This window comes from Neodiprion lecontei, chromosome 3 (assembly GCF_021901455.1).
Source record: "Neodiprion lecontei isolate iyNeoLeco1 chromosome 3, iyNeoLeco1.1, whole genome shotgun sequence".
Lineage (NCBI taxonomy): Eukaryota > Metazoa > Arthropoda > Insecta > Hymenoptera > Diprionidae > Neodiprion > Neodiprion lecontei.
This window is the reverse complement of record NC_060262.1, coordinates 23296204-23319777: the sequence shown is the minus strand read 5'-3', so window position 1 is coordinate 23319777 and position 23574 is coordinate 23296204. Positions and strand designations below refer to the sequence as shown.

Below are 23574 nucleotides of genomic sequence, written 5' to 3'. Positions count from 1 at the left end.
CACAGTTCTACCCTTACCGACCGAGCAAACTCACCTTTTTTCTTAATATGTTAAATAAACAAATGGACGGAAAGGGTTCAAATTTCGACGGTGCATCGCTCTTTCATACCGAAATTCAGAAAAAGTTACTCATATCAGGGGCAAAAAAGTGAATAGTTGAGATACCTTCCGCCATTCCGGATAGAATAAGGACTAAAATGAACCATCGTTAGACTGTTTTCGTGCAATATTGAGGTCCCGAAACGAATATTAGGAATTAAAATAATTTCGTGAATAAAAGATGCTGACACAATCAGCTGTGTGCACAGCCGAGCGTTCCTCGGTTGGCGTGGCCACTGCAGCACGACGTGAGCGCATCTTTTACTTACGAAATTATTGTAATACCGTAATCTCAATCCTGTTCACGAATATCAACTCTCGAAATTATTTTAATTCCTAGTTTTCGTTTAGCTACGTTTTCATGTCTGTACCGTAAACACATCATACCTCCTACGTGATAAAAATGAATCTGAGTCAATTCGGTTTATAGAAGCCATACAAGGTATCAATAACACAAGTCTGTAAAAAGAAATATTATAGATATGAAGGTTTTAATTTGCCGAATCTATGTATATCTGCTTTTCATTTTTTGCTATCACGTATATACTACATGATACGATTTTTTATTTTATTCCTCAAAACTGATAATTTGTCGTGTTTTGTTTTCGCATTTACTCTATTTTAATCTATTCAAATAGCATCTGTGCATACATAGCCACTAGAAAAATATCGCCTGACGTTGTTTTCACACCTATGCATGCGCTGCGCAGTTCTCGTTGTGATTTCATGTCGCGCAGTACGTTAAAAAGTTGTCTATTGGTTGCTTCTGTGTCATGCTGGATAGATATTAGTAGATAAATTTTCTAACGATTTTAATTTTTAAACTGTTTAATTTTATAGGTTTTTTTAAATAAATACTGTTGCTATCATTAGTTTTTGATTATAACTTGTGAGCAAAAATAGCATTTCATTAAGAAAATATTACATAAAAAGTATACGTGATACATATTTTTTACTACTATATTTCGATACAAGAGCATCAAATCTATTATAATTCCACATAATGATAAGAGGTAAATAAAAATATTAATTTTTTTTACACAACAGTGTAATTTGAGAAAAAGTTTTCTAGTTAGAACGTTCAAAATAATTAAACTATAGTTAAATAACGATATGATTCAACTAATGTTTTTCCACTCATTTGTTCACTGACCAGATCCCCACAAATTATCTGAAAAGCATTTAAAATTTTTTTATATAAAAGTATAAATACAACGTGCTCATGCAATTTTTTGTGGAACATATCTTGTATCGTACTCACACAAATCAATTTTTAAACACTTTGGAAATAATTATTTGTAAAAATTTTTTTGAGCGATCTCTGGAGATCTCTATGATGAACAAGGTGAGTCGAAAAAACATTAGAATCGAATCAAAAATACAAAAGTTCAAGTATTTTTAACGTTCTTATTACAAAACCAAATTTCAACTTTTAATATCATGGTTTGTGTTATTCGAATTTAGTCACCATCAGGTTTTATCACACAGTAAAGATGTTATTCCATCTACGTTCACTTTCATTAACGTAATAGTAAGTTACGATTCATGCGCGCGAAGTACGTGATCCTCTAGCGGGTGGAAAGTCCTTTTCCGCCCGCTTCCGAATTGCCGTGAAACGCGCTACTTTGCGCCTGCTTGAGACGCATGAAATTACGTGTTTCAAAAGGATCGTACAAAAAGTATCACATGGACCACGGGCGGAATGGGATTTGACTCGTGTAAAGGACGTACCTCGATTCGCTTGTAAAGCTAACTTCACACTCATCAAAATCGCCTGTTTTCCACCCTCGATACACAATGTACTACTTTGTAACACCTGCATGGGAAGTTCAACTTCCCGCACCGAAAAGTACGCGTGAAGCGCTCGATTCTCCTACACTTCAAAAACCCTTAGGTAATGTTGAAAATTGTTAGGTAATGATCATCACCTCAAAGTTTTACGACATTTCCTAAGTTTTTGGGAGTTGTTGGAGAATCGGCCGCTTCGGTGCTCGGGGTCAAACTTCCCACTACAATTGTTACAAAAATGATGTTCCCGAACAGTTTTATAAATTTATTCTCTTCGCAATTTTTGATACAGTCATCTGACCGATTTATCCGTAACTTCCCGCCAACGATGAGAAAAAAAGAGGTTAACTCTAACACCCTGATAAAAAACATTCCGAGTTAATACTACATCTCCACTTGTTGAAAAATTGCGAATCATTTTTGATCGTTATTGTCTAGATACCTATATGCGTGTCCGGATTTGTGTATGTACGTTGTATTGTCAACCGTATAACCTAATAATTTTTTTTACTGGAGATAACTCGAAAAGTTTTAGGACTTGAGTATCTCATACTTGTTTCTTTTCCAACGACTACTGATATCCCTACGGTAAAAATTTTGATTGAACGTACAAAAATTTGTTCGTTCGCACCATCGTACTACATATGTATAAATGATCACTGATTTTTAATATAGATCAAAGCGTTCAACATTTACCGCCACAGATTTATCAGTTATTTTTATCCACATAAAATTATACTTTTTTTTTTCTTAATCAAATTTCAAAGAATTACGATTCCACAAGTTATTTTCCTCATCGAACACGAATACAAAGTTCGTTGTAACAGTCGCAGTTATCGATCACCGACAGAATCCAAAAGCATACAAAATGGGATACAAAAAAAGACATCAAGTTCAAGATAGGATGAATTTATAAATGTTGTAAGCTAGACGGATAATCAAATATTTGATGGAGGGAAGAAAGTCGGCTATACATTAATGTATTATAATATGTGCTCGGCCTCGTAAAGTTTCGCGTGTGCTAATAAATCTGCGTGATTCTTCGCGGATCTTGTTTTGGACACCCATCCGCGGCAGCTTGCCGACAGTAAAATCGTGTATGGGGTATTCTGCGAAGTTTTGATCAAGGTCGGAATATAGTGTTTCAGACCTGCGCTAAAATTTTTTCAACAATTTCTGACGTAGATTTAATTTTAAGACGTAAACTGAGCGATCAAATTTAGTATTGCAATAACCGAAAAATGTATAAATATTACAACTATAATCGGATTGAATTAAAATTTTCTAGTAACTACGACAAATGAAATTATTCTCACTGTACTTTCACACCAGTACTTTCGTGTGCAAAAATCTGAAATAGGTATAACAAATTATTTTCCAGCCTTGATTGAGAGCTCCTGATGGAATACCCCGTGTATACATTAATCCAGTCAAATTAGATATGAGCATTATTTTTTCGACCCACAGGTTGAACGAATAGTTTTTTTGTTTTTTTTTAGATACATGTGACTACGACGAGCACACCCTCAATTTGTTTATTAAAAACAGTGTGAATTTGGCGTCTGCTAAAAAAAAAAAGAAATATCGTACCTATTTTAGGGACGAAATGCTATGAAAGTTAATTTTTTAGGCGGCAGTACTAACTGGCCCCTTGCTGTCACATGGTCACAGAAAAATAAGAGATGTTTTTCTTGGCCCCGACTAACAAATTGTATTTTAAGAAAATTTTTCAAGGTATCGCTTTAAGCGAAATAAAATGTTAACTTGCAAACAAATAGATATCACGGCCGAAGTAAGGGACATTCAGAAATAGTTTCTACAGATCACTAATCGTCTTTCCGAAGAGCGTAATAATTTCAAGAAAAAACACTAATCGTCGTTAGAAGTAGATATGCAGCTGTTTCATTTGTATCATTGGCGAGGAATCGTTGAATGAAAATCTCTATCACAAAGCAACGCAGAGATTCATCGGTAAAGCAATCCAAAGATAAAACGAAACGAGTCACAAGAGAAATGGGTTACAAGTACGAACAGCTGAAAAGCAAATAATTTGATTTATACAAATCGTGTTATAAATCTTACATAAGTGTATTTAATATTCAGGCATGTATTAATAGAAGCAGCATATTGTCAGGTTCTCTTTCACAAACGCTTTCGTTTACCGATCGTGATTTCGACTTGGAAAAAAGTTGTCTGTTTCGTGGCAAATATGTTTCTGATGGTTTCTTTAAAAATCAGGCTAAGAAAAAAATTTATCAAAGTGAGAAGTCGTAAAAGTTATTACGCAACAAAGTACAGTATACAATATTACAAAAAAGTTAACAGGTTGACACGATGAATGGATCGATGAAGTTTTGACACGGGTTACTCTAATCGGTTTAGGTGCAATGTTGAACAAAAAATTTGATTCCAAAAGTTTATTAAATATTTTGTCATTACTAGGCTTTTGATATGTAATAAGTAACGGCCCGGAGCGTTACCGAAAACAAAGATGAAAACGAAACTTCGTATATTACAGCCCGTCAAGTAGGGACGAATTACCATTATATGTATTCGGAAATATTAGATTTATGTTACCAAATTTTTTAATCGACGAAACTCAATTTTATTCATGTTGTCATTATTATAGAAATTTTCTACTTGTTTGTAGCTATTAATTTCAATGCAGACGAAAAAATAAAAATAAAACAAAATAACGAATGGAAATGTTAACGCGTCTTGGAAAGACGTGTAAGCAAACTAATAAAGACATCGTGATTTTTAATTAACAATTTTTTATAGGGGACGGTGAGAAGCACAACTCTTGCTTAAATTTTTTCCTTCTCCCAAAAAAAAGAAAACCCATGGAAAAAAAAATATATCACGCGAAATCCCAGATTTCTGTTTTTTTTTTTTCAAATTTTAGACGCCAGTTACACAAATTTTGTTTGTAGATAAAGTCGAGAGTGCGGCGTTCGGCACATCCATCTAGCTGTGAGTCGAAGGAATAGAACAATGTTGACTTTAATTGTAAGACTGACTTGACTGCACTAGATCTGGGGTACTTAGTATCATCTAGACGCGTATTAGACGTTTGGGTTTGATCGTCGCCGGGCGGCGATATAGGTACGATAATGATTTCAGTGGAGTGACCTTTGCCACCAAATCGCTTCACCATCAGTCTGCTTTTGTCCGGTATACCAGACGCCAGAGTTCCTGACGGCGCCCAAGAGTTCGGGGGTTTTACATAACCTTTGAAATAGGTGAACCGGATCGATCGACGAGCGTGTGAATAAGTTCGTCGCACCTAAAACCATCATCCACCTCTCTCCATATTGTAAATTCTACCTACATAATAGGCCCGAGTCGACCCCACTTTCATACCTGTAAATAAATAAGTGTCGACCTACCATCGATCTTTTTTTTTCAATAAAATTGCGGCCGTTTGAAGTTGAAATTCTATTTTTTGTCCATTAATTATGAGTTTTTTTAGTCGAGTGAATGAAAAAAAAAAAAAAAAACAGAAAAACAGTATGGTGATTAAACAGAAGCGGGATCGTAACGAAGACGATAAACTATTCAAGAATACAGTCTCTAAATTTGAATTGAATCGTTTGAACTGGTCTTGAGATATCCATGCGAAACAGTTGACGGTATTTTCAATAAAAATACTTTCTATCAATGGATGCTGATAAACAGACATATGTAAATGAAGCTCGATCTAAATAATTTTTTAATAAAATAAACCGTCATCGAAATAAATAATTCGTTGTCGATTAACCGTCGACCAATCCTTTATTCAATATTTGACTAATTTTTATTGGAAATTAAGTGGGTATATTATACACACGAGCAGGCGACTGAAAAAGTGGATGAATTTTGGGAATTCGTATCTTGACAATCAATTATTCATTTTGATGACGGTTTATTTTATTAAAAAATTATTTACATCGAGCTTCGTTTAATCCTTGAGTTTAAATCCGATGAAAGTGGAAAAAATCGTGACACGAAATTTGGGTAAAACAATACAAAGAATCTATAAACGCATATATCCAATCCCTACAGAATCCATATTATATAACAAATTCAAAAACGATCATTACAATTGAACCTAAGAACATGAAAGACTACCCTTTGAGTTGGGGCTCTCGAAATTTTTTTCTATAAACTTGAAGCACTCGGCGCTTCGAGAGTAGATATTTTAATATGCAGAATTCCCCTTATGACAGTAACCGTAACTGTAAGCCTTGCTGATGAATGAATTTCGAAATGAAACCGGCAGCACAGCTGCTGCAAAGATCGAACTCGTCCGGTTTTATTCGTCTAAAGTCGTACAGCCATTGGTGTTCTTCTTTGATCCTTGGGGATGTCCACTTGTAGGGTCAGAGTGCAGAGTGCAAATTCGTCATGGGGGCATTCAGCGGTGAGAAAAAACAAGAAAACCAAACGGAACTGGCAGCGTTCTCTTTTTCACGAGCCCTTTTCTCCTCTCCGTGTATTATCCCTTCCTGTCGTACCTTATTTTCTTTCCTCTGACCACGCACTTTTGACGAAGCGTATTAGAGCGATTCGAAATTTTCAAACACACACGCTTTATAACGAAGGTTAGAAAACAAGACACTCAATGACATTCCGCGAATCATCTCGAAGTCAATCTTCGTAGTCTCTTCCTCTAATTCAAGTTTTTGCATTCTTCTGTCCCCAAAGGTTTTTTTTTTTAACGCTCATTGCATAATTTCAAGTATCCACGACGCTCGAAATTACAAATTCAAAATGGCGAACCGCGTAATTGAAATTTCATTTGATTAAATTACGAAAATACTTGTAACGAAATTATTTAACTCGCTGATGTCACTCAAATGTCATCTTGCGAATTAAATATTTAAAAAAGACAATGGAATACGGTAAAAATTTTGCGATAATTGCAACCAAATGTCTGTCCACCAGTCCTTACACTTATAATTTATTGATAAACTTCTTTCGTGTAATTGAAATAATAAATCTCCGTTAACTTTTTACTCGATACGTTTGGAAGACTCGGTAATTCTGAACATGAAAAACTGTTTGTTCAAAAACCAAGCTACAAATTTTCTGATTGCGAATGAAACAGTCGTTTTTCCATCAGCAGTCACGCGCAGTATACATCAATAATTCTTAAATGAAAGATGATGTACACAATTTTGTTAGAAATAGAACACGTTGCAGCATAACAAACGATTACGGGATAAAGTAGTAGAATGGGATAGGAAAGTAACTACGTGTAGGAAGATTGTGTGTGTTTTGTTAACAAATTCTTAAATTCTCGGCGTGACGTATCGAAAAAAATGTACCACTTGCGTAATATGTTCAGCTTGTTATGGGAATGTAGTAAACAGAGCATTAGGAGATAGAATAGGAAAGGTGCATAAGAAACGGGTCGGCTAATTCTAGCATATGCTTTCTAGAGTTTATCTTGTATGCGAAATTGAAAACACATACGGTGATCTCGTCTAAGTGAAGAGTATCAACGGCACTTATGTCAAAACGATATTCGGTGCCACTGAATCCAAAATTCGTATCAGGTCGTGGTTTTTGCAACGAATACAACAGAAATCATCTGTTCTTCCACTTCGATTAATAATACCTAAGCAAAGCTGTAACATGGAAAAAATCGTCACCCGAATTCCAACCTCTCTTTTTATACGTGGCAATGCAAAATTGAGACGTTGAAATACTTCGAGGCAATACGGTAAAATAAAAGAAGCAGAGATTGATTTGGCTTTAAGATTTTACCGAAGGACTACCATCGACATGGTGAGAAGTTGAGGTGAACGGCCGATTCATGTTTCCAAATTTACCCTGAAGGTTCGCTCCGTCAATAGGTGGGATTGGGATATATCTCGTGGTAAAGGGGGGCGCGCAGGGTTTTAGGGGTCTGGCAGACGGGCTTCTACGGAAATCAATACTCGAGGACAGGGCCGTGTCACCGCGTTGGTTAAGCAAAAAGAATTAAGGATGGATTGGCCGGACCGTCGGACACAAAATTTGCGAGGCGAGAAAAACGAGATTGATGTAACAAACATTGGAAAGAAATTCACTATTTTCAAGCTTCCGATGCCTTGAAAGAAACTTAGATTTAAAGATATGAGTGTATCTTACTTTATTACGTTTTGCTGAATTTCAAATAATTCTAAAGTCGCGACACACAAATAGTTTTCTTTCAACATGAATCGTCGTAGTAACGTCGTTACTAAGTTCAGCATGTTGGAGAAATCCCGTTTGAAAAATCTCCAGCAATGTTATATGCCTTAATGACGATGATCACGATCCTAATAACATACGTTTCATGTGATAAAAATTAATCACAGTCAATTTTGAACGATGCGAGCTAAAATGTCAACAATTTGAGAAAAGTTATTGCAGTTAAAGCGTTCAAAATGATTGAACTCTGGGTTTTTCTTATCGCTTTCTAATGTTTCGGGGTTATTTTATTCACCGTAGATTATTTGTACTGATCGCCTCAGAAATATTTGACAAATAATTAATTCCAGGTTCAATGGAAACAGATTTGCGTAAATATGGTATATTGTTTCATACGCGGTCTATCATCATTGACGCAAATAATATTGTTGGAGATTTTTAAAGAATTTTCTTTCTCTCTTCCTAACTTTTGATTCAACGGTAAGGCCGATTCATACTTCGTTGAACGTGGTTTCAAAGTTGAACAGCATCAATTTGAATCATCTTCAACGTCATTGCCACTTTTTCACAAAGATTATACATACAAACAAAGGATTTGTTAACGTTGCCAAATATGGTGATCAAATATGATAAAAACGGTGCTTCTTTAATTTAAACGAATGTCATTTGATTCAACAAAACCTTGACCAGAAGAAGAATTCGCATTTGGAATCATCAAAGCACTTGTTTCGCCATCCTTGGTTAATGTGATATTTTTTTTACTATTCTTACTTTTCTATCCAAGCATTCTCTCCGTCACGATATGTGAGGGTTTCCCTCCGGATTTTCATTATCTGAAAAAACCACCAAAATCCCGGCCCGTGCGTTCTGTTGGGGGGAATTTTAAATCATCTTTGTAAGATTCGTTCGACAAAATCCATGAAAAGTGGGACATGTCTAGCATTACCCGTATTTTCAAATTTTCTCTTCGACTTATACTATGGATTGACATATTTACGTAGGTATAATATGTGACTTCAAGTGTTAATGTCGATACCACCGATTGTGAGTGAGGATAGCAAAAATGTTGTTGCTAAGATCAAAGCTTGCTTCACTTTCGTGTATGAAAAAAGAAAGAAATCGATCCCATTCGTTGTTATATGATAGTGCAATGGTTAACCCTTTGAACCATAGCGGTAAGTATTCTTACCACCTATTTGACGTCAATTTTTTGTATATTTAGAAAACTTTTCAACATATTTCTTTGCTGTTTTATGTTATTTCTGACAGTACAATACTAACAGGTTCTCAATACTCGAGAGTAATTATTGCGATATAATGTAAATTATTATTATTAGAAAAAAATTGATTGGGAAAAATCGTGAAAGTTGAAGGAATAATTCATTTCCGAGAACGTCGCACGTCCTAACTTATACATATTTTACATAATTTATAAGTTTTTGGGGTCGCTGATTACGAAACTGAAATTAGATTTTGAAAATTCAATATGCTGAACCCGCCAGCGACCCCGAAAACTCCTACATAGAGTTTTTTGAACGTATTCGATCAAAATTCAAATTTTCGTCTACCATATTGGATCCACCGTCGTGAAATTTTGGGTTGAATATAAATGTCAGGAAAGAGAAATAACAATTGAAGTGCCACAACGTGTTTCTTCACAATTTCCAAAAAATGTGAAAATCAAATAAGCACGATCCTCCGTATAAAATAGAACGCTCAACTGATTACAGATTCTTTCTTTTGACCAAGCAAACTTTTAAAGGGGTGAACTATTTTTTGCTAGAACACCCTAATGCCTATACTTTAATATTGCTATACGTTAATCAATTTGGAGAAGGTAAAAAAATTATTCTTCCCGAAAGTTTTTTTTAACCATTTAACGAAAAATTCGTAGCTCAGGTTTGCCGCAAAAAATGGCGAACGCCTTAACCCTAGGACCCTACACTTCTGTACGAAACCAAACGCTGCTAACGGACTGTTTGTCGTAGAAGGGTTTTATTCTTTTCATTCGAACACTGAAAGACTGAAGAATAAAATAGTATGTGCGAGAAAAACCTAATATGAATTTTTCACCGTGAAAAATTCTATTTAACGAAGTAAGAAAAATGATTTTAGCACGCCGTAAGAATTATGTAGGGTTAGAGGTACCCGTGTGTAGGATCCTAGGATTAAAGAGGGCGTTTCGTAAGATCTGTAAGAGTAAATCTCGGTGAAAAATAATTTGGAGACGTATTTATTTCTACGATTTTGAAAATATGTGAACATAACGCTTATGAGCAAATCCATGTTGCTAAAATTATGTTTGTTGCAACTTTGTGCTGATAGTGATTATCTGAAAAATGTATAAGTCATCTAACAAATATGTTCTACAATATTCATACACAACTATAGAAGATGGTAAAATTTCTATCACTTTTTAATGTTGGTTATTTCAATTCATGAATCCGCATAGAACATTCGAAATAGGTTTTTCTTTTTAATTTTTATGTGACAACCTCATTTAGCTGACAAACAGAAGTTTGAACATAAGAAAAACTAAAAAGGATTAAAATTAAAAACAACCATTCGAATTTAGTATAAATTTATACCGAAGAGTTCATACTCGATTTGGAAAAAAAATACAACCACCGTATTTGATCAACATTACACAAGGTGTTGCTGGAAATAGGTAAAGGAACACTGAAATTTTTTGCAGCTGAATACAGGAAATTTTATTGAAACAGAAAGTTTCTTAGTTCAACCTCAAGCGAAAATACTTCATAGATATAATAAAAGTATTTCTTTGATGTCTCGAAATACAAAAAGTCAAGTTCTTTCGAATGAAAAACGCATCATATAAAATGATTCTATTTAATTTGGAAAAATATTCTGTACATTCAACTACAATGATTGAATTTGTCCTAAAAAAAAAAAAAAAAAAAAAAAAAATCAAACGTTCTTGGAACTTATCTGGTAGGTATATAAAACTAACGAGTCACGATTAACGATTAATAAAACAGGAAACCGTTAAGTTTATGTTAAATCGGTAAAGTATAGGGTAAAAAAGATATTAATTCAAATTAAAGTAACGTTTCAACAAAGATAAATGTGAAAATTTGTTAGATTTTAAGAAATTTTAGTCAGTTGAAATGAACTTTTTATCGAATAATAATGTGTCAAACAATAAATATTCGAAAAATCGTCGTCGTGTATTTGTGATCAATCCGGGCGCCAGGTGCAGTCTGCAAAGCCGTCACTGCCGAGCAGTCGTCGGGCGAAAGAGGGATGAACGTTGGGGCGGAATGGGGGCGGGGGTGGGGCTGGGGGTGGTGGGCACCTGTACGTACCTGTTCGCAGTCGCCAGTTCCGGGGGGTTCCCCATGCCAGCCAGCCAGCCATCCCCAGCTCTTCCCCCACTCACTAAAATCCAGAGAGAGAAGACAACTGAATTCGGTAAAGTTTCGATAAAGAATTTGGAATGGTCGTTTGAGCGGTATACTGAAGCGAGTAGCGTTTAAAGAGAACGGCTTCGTATTTTCAATTCAGTTTAAGGACGAATCGTCCTAACCGTTTGAATCAAAAGTTAGGAAGAGCGAAAAGAAAAAACCGTTTTAAACTCCTCCAGCGGTGTTGTTTACGCCAATAGCAGTGAAGACGAACGGAACAACATCCATGCTATGTGATAGTAATTAATCTGAGGACATTCGAAAAACACAGGCACAGATATCAACTATTTTAGAAAATGTTTTACAAATTGAACGTTCGCGATTATTGTACTCGGGCGTTTTTTTTATCCGATTCTAATGTTCTCTTGGGCTCATTTTTGCTCGTTGCTAGGCCAGAAACTTGAACATCTGTTGTACCGTACTTGCAAAAATCAATTTTCATCCACAATGAAGATGATTCTTAGCAACTTTTTTTTAGGTAGTCTGCACATACAAATCTTTGTGGCACAGAAATTGAGTCCGAAAAATTTAAAATCGCGCCTAAAACAGCAGTCTTATTATTTTGAACGATATAATTGTCATACCGTATACCAAATTTTTGAATCTTAGCTTGTGTTGGTTGAATTTTCTCAAATTCGTTTTTATCACATAGTGCGGATATTGTTTTATCTGTGTTTACTATTTCTGGCAAAAATAACGTTACTGGAGATATTTTGAAATTTTTTCTCCCTCATTAACTTCCGATTAATTTTCACTGAGTGTAAAAAATATCCAGTGAAAATTAATTTCAAATATCTTAGCTTCGAATAAACCTAGATTTTATTTTTTTAAATTAAACTTCAAACAATTCCGCATAAAATAGTTGTATTATGAAAGTAATTAAATTGAACTAAATAAATAAAAATGAACGTTGAAGAAGTTCAAGCTTTACAGTCTGCTCTAAGAGCAAACGATTTTTGTAGGGGAGGTTTTAACCCTCATTGGCTGTCGGGGGTTAAGATTTCGCTCTTCACCCTTACACTTCGAACACATGCGTGCAGCTGCGATGTTCCACGTTTAAGAAAAGAAAGACTTACGTATGGGATGTTACGTGTCAACTCCGTAAAAGAATGACCGTAGAATTTTCCTTTATTTCCACAGGAATCTTTCGTTCGATAATACAACCTCTGAAAACCTCCTGAAAACTTGAGTTTATTTTTTTTTCTTACAATTCTCGTTTTCAGTTTATGAATTCTCACATCAATTTTTGACCAGAACTTTCATTGTTTAATTACAGGTTCTTAAAAGATCAAGTTATATTTTACAAAAGTAAAACATCTGTTTTTCTTCGTATTGGAACCATAGCTGCGTCCAAAGTACTGAACAAACAAACAAATAAACAAGGATAAAAAAGCGAGTTGATAAAAACGTGGTAAAAATACATACGCAGACATGAACTGTTCAGATTGGACCGTATTTTACGTAAACAATTTCTATGAAATTGTTAGCCTCCACACGTTGTAGCTTATTTCAAACACGAAGATGAAAATTACCTGTTGTTTTTTTAATCAATCGATACTCTCGATTAATGAAAAGACCACTTCTAACTCCCAGGAGTTAAAAGTGGTATTTTCTGTACTCCGCGCATGTGCATTCGCAGAGTCACTCTACGGTCATAGAAACGGGTACTTTGTCTACGGAAAACACGAATGAAAAAATGCGTGAAACACGATCGCGTTATATGAAATCCTTTACCCACACAATTGGAATCGTGGTTGTATAAGTGCTGCTCATCGTCAGTCGCCGCAGGGTTTATCTGCATTCCACGCGCAGTCTGTCTGGTCAAAGTACGACGTGACGAGGTTAACAAGCTCATCTTTATTAGACGCGTAACAAGTCTCCTGCGCAGACTTGAAATCCTGAGAAACCGTAAACCAAAATTGTTTCAAATTCCATATATGAAATCTGGAGACTGATTAAAACAGATCCACGTCAACCAGCCCTCACCGAAAAAAACCCCCACTTGGGTGTAAATTCGTACCCCCAACTCATAGATAAAGCTGATTTCCCATAAGAAAAAAGTTAGGGGTACGAATTTACACCCAACTTGGGGTTTCTTTCCGTGAGGGAGCCATTGCATTTAATCACTAAATCGATAAGTTAATCTAGAATAAGTATTATTTACTCATTCAAAGGGCATTTTACCATCGATTATTAATTATTGGAAACATTTGTTAATTATCGCCCGAAGAAAATCTGCACCAGTATTCGATCAGTAAACACCCCAATTTGTTGCCTTCGCGAGAAATGAGAAAACTGCGATCACCACCTAGCTGGAGGAATATTCAAAACATTCTTAAAATCTAACAGGAATGCTCTATGTCAGATAAAAACGATCCTGGAACATTTTTCATTTATTTATATCGAGACGATACGGTGAAACTTATTGTTAGCATATCGAGTGTCCAATTGCGAATGCGTGGATTTGTCTGCTTCTTGTGCTGGCTGGCCACCTCAAACACGGCTTATCGTGGTTATGTAGGTAATGTAAATTTCGTTAACAATTTAAGTTAACCAGATTTAAAATGATTAATGTAGCGACTCAGAGAGTCTGAGCAAAGTTTTGTCGTTAACTGACTGATTACTGATTACTGCGACAAGTCGTCGTAACTATCATACATAGTATTAAAGTTCCAAACCAAAGTTTGGATGTTCGGAAAGTGACGTCACCAATAATTTTTTTTCTCTTCACGTCATCGATCTATAGTAATTCAAAATCAGCTAACAGAATTCCTCAGTCTGGAAACGACCGCGCAGTAGAGCGGACGTGTGAGAATCGGGCTCCGCAGATTTCGAGTACCGCGTTCTCTACCTCCTGGATCCTGCGCTCCGGGTCCGCTTCCTGGTGCAACTCGAGTTCCAGGACAAGCGCTCCGTAATTTCGGCGCTCCAGGTCCGCTACCTGGTGACTTTTGACCTTCCGGACTAATTTTCAAGTTTACAAATTTGATTATTGAAAACGTCACGTCTTGTAGTATCAAACCAATACGCATGGTTCAGATAATATTTTGAATCGGAAAAAAAAATCGAACGACCAGGATCAACAAATTGCAATTGGTGAGTGGTTGGCATAGCATACATAGAAATACATGACAATAACATCGTTCAATTAGAGCTAAAATTGCTGTGCGTAGTGTTTGATATCTGTCAGCACTTAGCTGATTGTTCTGTGTTACTTTTTGACGAAATTTATTGTTATAAAATCACAATACGTTATACTTACATGCATGTGTAAACGTGATTTGTAACATTGTATAGAAAAATTCTTACGGGCAGATTCGGTTTCCGTCACACGCACAAAGACAGTGTTCATTCTGTATACTGTGAAGCAAATACCAGAATTTTTTGGGGAGTCATCGTGTCCCAGTCTCCCCTACAACTATGTCATATCGTAAAACACTGACAACTTGTAAGCGAGCGTACGAGCACAAAAACCTGTTACACTAGGCATCCGACCCCGAGCAAGCTTCAGCGAGCGAGTGTTTTAAATCTAGTATAATTTTAATTCCCTATCAGACGTGGGAGATTTTGGCATCTCATGCCCCGTTTTCAGTAAGTTGGATCCCCTGCTTTATGGGGAAAAAAATGTCGTGGTATGATCTTACCGACCAGTACAATTCAATTACTTTGCGCATGCGTAGTCTGTCGAAGTTTCACCGTTTCTTCTCAAAGACTTCATTTCATACCTGGTATACAATTATATTGTTACTGTTTAAAGAATCAGAAATATATATTATATAGTTATAATCCTCGAATAAATGAACAAGTATTATAATTTATTCTTTATGTTTTTCATTGTATTCTTTCGCAATCATGACGCTTTGAAATTCACTGATGTATTTAGGCTTTTCGTGTGCTGTTACACCGGACAAACCGTGTTTTTCATTTCTTCTGCTTCTGTATAATGTTTTTCTGCATCTTCAACTCTAATTATTTTATTTGTTATAATATATCACAGCATTTTTTAGGTTGCAAAGTATTCACATACCAATCACATCCATATACTTGAAAATTTCTAGGCATTGCTACGTGGTCTTTCGAAGTTTTTTCAAAATCACATTGTGCCACCCTGCCAAAAGTGAAACTTGCGACTTGTTATTGCTTTATCGTAAAAAATTCGGGGCTTTTTTTATTGCCAGAAGAACTAGAGTAATTATTTGGGAACAATGCAATAAAGTTTCGACTCTCGGCTTAGCCACAATTTTACAAAAATTGATTCGATTATTTTTAATATCATTCGGAAAAATTTTCCGTTTCTTAATATTCTCTGTATACACCGTTATTTACATTTTCAAATAGACGTGAAGAGTATTCACTGCATCGTTCATAAATCGTCAACAAACAGCTCGTGTGGTAAAAAAAAAAAAGTAATTAAATTTTCGCAAACTGAAGTAAAAAAAGTCACATCGGATTTCGTACAGAATTAGATTTTCTCACGGAATGACGAGATAATTCCTAAATTCGCAATAAAAGAATTAATTATTTTTAACGTTTACCCTACAGAAATAGTCTTTCAGTTAGGTAGATTTTGAGGTACACGGGATTAAAAATAGTGTACCAAAAATTCAGGATTTTGTTTTTAATATAGCTGAGAGAAACAGAAATTTTCAGTTCAATCAAACTTTTTCCCAGATACCTGCACTCAACTCTCTGATACCGGAACTTTGGATCGTAATAAAAGTCAATAAAAAAAAAAGTTAGCGTATACAATAGGAATGTAAAATTTACATGAATTCTTTGTGACACTTATTCGCGCTTCTTTTGAACCTTCGGACTTTAACGTGAGTTTCCCCCGTACCTTTGATATATTCTTCACAATAGTACTGGGCTTACAGTACATATATGCATACATGTATTGCTCGATTTGAATGCCCTATACATTTATTCCTACAGTCGTGCCTTGGGCGGGAAGAGAGACAATGTTTGGGAACCGCCCGGCTTAAAGCCGACCTGCGATTCTCTTTCCGACGTTGAAGCGTATGGGCAATTCTATGTACAATGGGACTAACCAAAACTCTGACCTTCTCAACGTTGGTTTAAACTTTATGACATTTTTATTAATTAAAAAGAAAATTTTTGCTGATAAGGGTATGCATGATTTTTTGCTAATTTTATTCAATGCCGTGTTTAGACGTTAGTAGCCGGTTTGAAATTTACGTGATATCAGAGATTCATTTATAAGTATAACTCGAATATTATAGATAATACGAAAAAAAAGTTGGATATTAAAAAATAGTTTCAGTTTTCAGCGAATTTGAAAGTTGCGGTACGCGAAAAAAAAAATGGAGGTCCCTGAGAATGGTTCATAAGTTTGAAAACTCTTTAGTTCCTTCGATTTGTCGAAAATTATACGGTTTTTTACCGTTTGACATTTCAGAGAATACAGCTCCTATGCTAGTGTAAAAAACGCGTAGGTAGATTTCATTATAGGGCTGGATTTATTGTTAGTTTGGAAGCTGCAAATTTTTTTCTTCCACACTTTAGTGCAAAAATTATAAATAACATAATGTATGTGTACGTGAAATAAAAATTATACTATATTTTCATAAATTTCCATCTATATTTTAGAACTATTTCACATGCGATTCGACGACAATACAATACATGTCAGATTTCATGAAAATTACGAAACAAAAAACTCAGCTTTCAAATTAAATCTGGCCGCATAGTGGAATTCATACATATTTTTTGATACCAACAGACGAGTATTCTCCAAAACTTTGAGTGAAAATAAACGTTTGCTTTACGATAAATCGAATAAACTAGGGTTTATAAAGTTATTTACGTAAATATTCAGATACCTGAAAATTATATTATTATATTATATATTTTCTTGCATGTTAACGATTTAAAATTCTAAATAAATTGTGTATCTTTCTTAAGATCAAAATTTTTCGCATGATTTATAATCTTCGAAATATACTTACAATTGAAATTCAGACTTTTTAAATATTATCGCATATAATGTCATGTCAGCTGCTAATCCCCATATGTCTTCGAATAAAAATATACAAGTTATCATGCATCTTAGCAACTAAAAAACATAATTTACAAAATTTGAACCGGTTTTGAGAGGGTTTGGTCAAGTCAATTATACGTGGAATCTCCCATATATATACTCGTATTTTTACGGCTTATCGATTCACAGAATTCCGTATTGAATTGGTGGATACCTATGACTTAAACTGGTGCTTTGGATCATCAAGTCAAACATTCCCACCAATCTTTTAGAACAGGAATGTAAAGCCTTGGAACGTTGTCGGCATGGCATCGTTATACTGTTCGAATTCCAATCTTTCTCAGTTCCTCCAAAAATAAATATATACATATGCGGATTATGCATCTGGGATTACAATTTATGAATTTGGATTTTATGTAACCAAGAACCTCAAAAACTCCCGGCGTTCTTGTCCGGCGTATTTTATCTAGGATGAATGAATGGCCGAAGCGTTGAAACTGAAATATATAAAAGTGGCATTCACGACTCGCATAAGAGATAACTCGTGACGAAATCAATCCATTTTAAGCATACGACCTCGTTCGTTAAAAAAATTGCCCCTCCTTTGTCTCGGTTCAGTCGGCGACGCTACGATCAAGTGAACCATTCTAAATTAACTTTAATAAATGAAATAAACACAGATTCTTCGGTGACATTTATAAGACGTACAATTTTTCATAAAATTGGCGTGTGATTATTAGGGTCGACCTTAAAAAAGTCATTCTTGAAAAACAAGTCTGTTACTAGACCATGTCCGAATTTCTAGTATATGTTGTACACCGTTTTCTTGTTATCAAAAATAAAAGACCATAATTACCAAAGAGAAAAATTCGCTGATTGTGAGTGGCGTTACAACATCGTCAATTTCACATTTTCTCCATTTATAGGCGACCAAATTGAACGAGTGTACTTCTTATTCCACAATTCGAACGTCATAAAAATAATAACTTTGCACCCTCGTGTGGCTACTCGCAATTTCACTCACACTATCGCAATGACAGACCAAAACGAGAAAGAAAACTGAACATGAAGATTCGTTTGATTAAATTGAGATAGATGGTACCTAATTACGCGAAGGTGTGAGCTAAAATTTTATAATTCAAATATTCAAAACGATTAAACTCAGGTGTGTTTGAGCCGATTCTCATGTTTTTGGGCTTATTTTGGTCGCCGTAGACCTTTCCAGAGTGGATAAAAATGGGCTTGGATAATTACGATGCGAAAAATGTTCGTCAACTATTACATATGCGCGTTATAACGTACATATCATAATATAAAACTTTCTGAATGTCTTTCAGACAATTTGTAGAAACCTAGTCGGCAAACAAAATGAGTCCGAAAACATTTAAATCCTATCAAAAACACCAAAGTTCAGTCATTTTAATCGTTGTAATTAAATAAACCCTCTTCTCAAGGAGTTGATATCTTAGCTTGTGTTATTCGAATTTACTCAGAATCATATCTATCAAATAGTCGGAATTTTGTTTCACTTGTGATTACTATCATTAGGACAAAACACGTTGCTAAAGGGGATTTTTTTAGTGGTTTATTCAGTTTTCCTAACTTTTGATTCAGAGGATCCGGCCAATTCATCCTTAATTAAACTGAACAAGATGTTTTGAAGAACGCCCGAATGCAACGAAGCTCATTGTAAGACTCAGAGCGTCTCATAGCTATAAACGCCGCGCACGGTTCATCCGCCATAACTTTTAGCCTAGATTAATGGTTTGTTTTTGCTTCACTAGCTCCCATACTCAGTCTTCCGTTGCAGTCCTGACAAGCCCCAGAGAAGGCTCTCATATGACGGCAAAATTATTTTACATGGAGTCACGTCAAGTCATTTGAAGTAATCTTGAATTCGCACGAAACGAAGCACTTAAAATTACGTAAAGTTGATTTCTGCTAGTTTACACTGCCGTCGTGTTCATTCAATCCGTGTGTAAACGTTGTATCTACAAAAACGGTGAAAATACCTCCATTGATCTTGACTGATACTTCAATTCATCTATCTAATAAACTAATGTAGATCCCATTTTGAAACTTTGAGTGTCAAAATTTTAAATTTTAGAAATATAGACAAAATTATTGGGCTTCGTAAAAAAGGTGTTCTACTTTGCTCCGGGATCCGAGTACTTCAAGGGCGTCCCATTTTATCCCGATATTCCTAAGAATACTTATTCATTTGTTTATTTAGGTGGCATAAAACAAGAAAAGTGCATCACGTAATGGGGAAAGTCAGGGAAAATGGGCCTCGTACCGATTCAAAAAGCGTATCAATTACAATTGTAATTTATGATTGATTCGAAAAAGAATATCAGCTACAATCGTATTTTCTAATTTAAATGTAATTAATTACAACAAGTAATTGGATGCTGTTCAACACTGGACACGATCATAATTCGAGACCGCACCCTTTGCGACGATTCACGATTCGAAGCCCCGTTCGAGAGTTATTGAACAAATATGTTATTGATTCGAGGAAGAGAGAACCGGGGCGTTGCATGCGGTGCCCAATATTTTATCTCGTACTCGAATCCGAACCAACCCTGCACTCACTTGACTTTTATCAACAACAGTATCGAGATAGAGTCTACATGCGATATCCATATGACTATATACGGGAGTCTCTGGTGAGAATGTCGACACATCGCGCAACTTTTCTTTCGCAGCATTTTTCCGTTATGCACGGCTCATGTAAAAGTTAGGCATGTGTGACGCTAGTGGTGACCGGGTGGCTCGTAGTCGGCCTTTTCAACAGAGTCTCCCGTTATATTATAGATATTCGTATATGTTATCCATAGAACAAGGGTAGTATTGTTCTTTTATTCACGACTCAACTGTAATGTTAACTTTTTTTGGCCTGAAAAGCTTCATAAAAGTAGCATGTTATTCGCTCTTCACTCCCCCCCCCCCCCCCCCATCTTTTCTTTCACGTCCGCGGGAAATATGTCATGTTCCTCGCAAATTATTTTTTCATTTTTTTTTTTTTTTTTTTCTCTTTTTCTTTGTGTATTGAACGCAGGGGGGGGAGGTGAAAATTCAAAAAGTTGGGAAAACTGGAGATATAAACATAGCTGATTCAAAATTACGGCATATCTGTGGCGCCTGACTCTGTTCGAAAGGATCGTGTTGTGCATCTATTTTTAAGCATCGACTATTTTTGCATTTGCAATATTGCGACTCTGTGAAAGCTCGGCTCGATCGTCTCTCTTCTTTCTTGACAACAGAATGCGAGGAACGTGTTTTTTTTTCCTACAACTGTGTGGGAAATTGGACTTTCGGAATATGCGGAGCGTGCGTAAAGTGCCCCATTTCCGAACAGTGCGATAAAAGGACCACGACGAAATGTTATATTTTGCACGCAAGGGCTTTTTTGGCACACGCGTCAGTCGAGTAATCAATTTTATTCATCGTGTCATTACGGGCGCACTTTCTCGATCGAAATTTTTTTATAATTTCTATAGAACTGATACATTAATTTAAAAAATTATATCTTTTGAGTCTGTAATTTTTCTGACATATATTTTAAGTCGCCAAATACGATAAAAACATCTTACATAATTTTATTATTTTTTATTCGGGTATATTTGCAGCCAAATGGAAATCATTCGGGAAATCTTAATCCGCTAGCGTGCACAATTCCAATTCACTAGAACGTCCGAAAAAAGTAACCTTACCAAAAGTATGACCACAGCCGTAGTACAGACCACGATTGTTTTCTTTGAGCAACAATAAACAAAACAGTGAACCTCCAAAGTTCGTGGTCTTAGAACTAGAATTTTTTTCGTAAAAACCGTAAAAAATTGAGGAATAAAGTAACCAATCTTTTTTATTTTGATCCACACCGGAACCATAGTCATACTTTTCCGGAGGATATTTTTTTCAGACATTCCAGCGCGCCGCGATCGTTCACGCCAGTGGATCATAATTTTCCAAATAACTTCCGCCAGGCTGTAAAAAAACTCCTTTATAAATTCATTTTAGAAATTATGTAAAAATATTTTCGTGTACTTGAAGACTTGGAATGTACATCAGAAAAGTTCCAGACTCAAAAAAAATGTTTTTTTTTTTTTTGTAGTCAATTTATCAGTTTCATAAAAATTATGAATATTCTCGACCGAGAAAATATAATGTCCCCTTAAGCGTAAGTTATCTAACCCCAATTTTATCCGCTATCAGTAGCACCTTCGTACCTTCTCAAATCAAACCTTTCTCACAAGTGCCGGGAAGCAGCTTGTATCACGTGCGGATGGGCGATACCCGACTCGTGATTACAGCGCTCGCCTTGGCTCATGCTACGTTCACACTGGTACTCGTATCGCCGACTCGAACTCGATTTGCGTGTACGCGGCGCTCGCTTTCGCAGCTCAAGCTGCAAACTTCACACTCATCGAAAATCGCCTACTTTTCGCACTGGTAACCTAATATACTTGTAGTCCAATATCTCAATAAGAACGCTACCCCAATTTCAGGCTCGCGCACTTTCCCTACTCCGACTCGTCCCTAAAGCTCCAATTATCGCTTGCGAACTTCTCAATAAAAGAACACCCGGCCTGCGAGAAAATAAAAAGAGAGAAAGTTCGTGAGCGAGAAACGCGCGCGTTGTGGAGGTTCTCGAATCCGTGGAAAAACTCTTCCCCGTGCGGGATTTGGCGTTCCTATTGAGAGGTCGGACTGTAAGCTTTTCCCGTAATAGAAAATTTTTCGAATTGTCCATATTATGAGTAGGTACCGGACGGGGAGAAGATCTGTTTCCACTCCAAAGACGATACTTACGTTATGCCAATTTTTTTTTTTTTTCACGCAGGGTGGAGTCCGCTACACGAGGCCTGCAACCACGGGTGGTTGGGCACAGCGCGGATTCTTATCGAAGCCGGTGCTTCTGTTAACGCTCTTGGACTCGATGACGACACTCCGCTTCACGACGCCGCAGTCAACGGTCACCAAGAGGTAAACTATACGAATCGACAGTCAATTATTCGATTTCCAACGCACACTGGATTCTTTCGGATCATAGGAATATTTCTTTCGTCGACGGAACAAGGTCTTAAAGTTAGTTTTCGCTGAACTGGAATTCCCCCTAACGTATTCAAGGATTTTTAGCTCATAGTCTGAAAGATATTTCACGTTCGTATCGAATACAAGATGAACACTTGGGTGTATAATAGTCTTGATCTATTTTGTAGAATATTTGATTATCTATAAAATGAAACCAAAAACAGCTTCCCAACTTGTATAGTTTACGAGATGTTTCGGTTAGAGTGTTTGAAAAATTTAAACCAGATGAGTCACCTTTCAGAATTTTACGAGGCTTCGGTGGCGGCTAAAAACTAAATTCTCGAAGGATACGTAAGAAGAAAAAAAAGTTTTTAAAAAAACCCGCCTAATATATATATTATGTATTCACGTTATAATAACAGTTAAATTAATCGTGTACGTAGAAAGTTTCGTACGAAAGGTAAATGAAAAATATTTAAATTTTACATATTACCGTAGCTTTAATATTTCTTCACATTTCGAATTCATAGAACTTTCATATTCGCATCATATTTTATCACAGTTCAATATTTATTCAAAATTTCTTAACTTCCGAAGAATCCCTAATAGGGAAAATAACAATTGAAGGCTAATCCTCTATTCCTGTTGATTGCATTGTACGGGACCACGGTCGTATACACAGGTCCAGAAACTTCCGTGTTTAAGTCTCGTATTGAAGCTCAAAAGTTTCAGAAATTGGCCACTAAATTTAGGGTCCTGCAATCTAGTAGTAGTCGACTGTAGACAAACCGCTGTAACCTCAGAGCACGCTCGAAGTAGCGTCAGCGATTACTCTGGTCATTGTAAATTATCGTCCTGCAACTCACAGCGGTCAAAGGTGACGTGGAATTGCTCCGTGCCAAATTGCATAATAAATAGACTTGGCCCTGTTAAAAAATGTTTTGTAGCTTTTTTGTTTTGTTTTGTTTTGTACGTTTCGATTATAAAATGTAAAACTGATTTCAGAGGCAAATGCTGTGTTGATTTATCGTGGCGTTTACGAACTTTTTTAACTAGGAACAATAACGT

At 35.9% G+C, this 23574-nt stretch overlaps 1 protein-coding gene across 2 annotated transcripts in view; it reads left to right on the top strand.

The window, feature by feature from the left end:
* LOC107216859 (ankyrin repeat domain-containing protein 12) overlaps positions 1-23574 on the top strand; it is a 47662-nt gene that overhangs the window by 2188 nt on the left and 21900 nt on the right. Inside the window, exons 1-2 of one of the 2 annotated variants that reach the window (XM_046735289.1) lie at positions 1088-1112; positions 22316-22458. In XM_046735289.1, coding sequence (XP_046591245.1) covers positions 1103-1112; positions 22316-22458 — 153 coding nt within the window. In that variant the 5' untranslated portion in view covers positions 1088-1102. Of the gene's footprint in view, positions 1-1087; positions 1113-22315; positions 22459-23574 lie in introns of those variants that run through there. The other variant, XM_046735288.1, reaches the window with a different exon arrangement.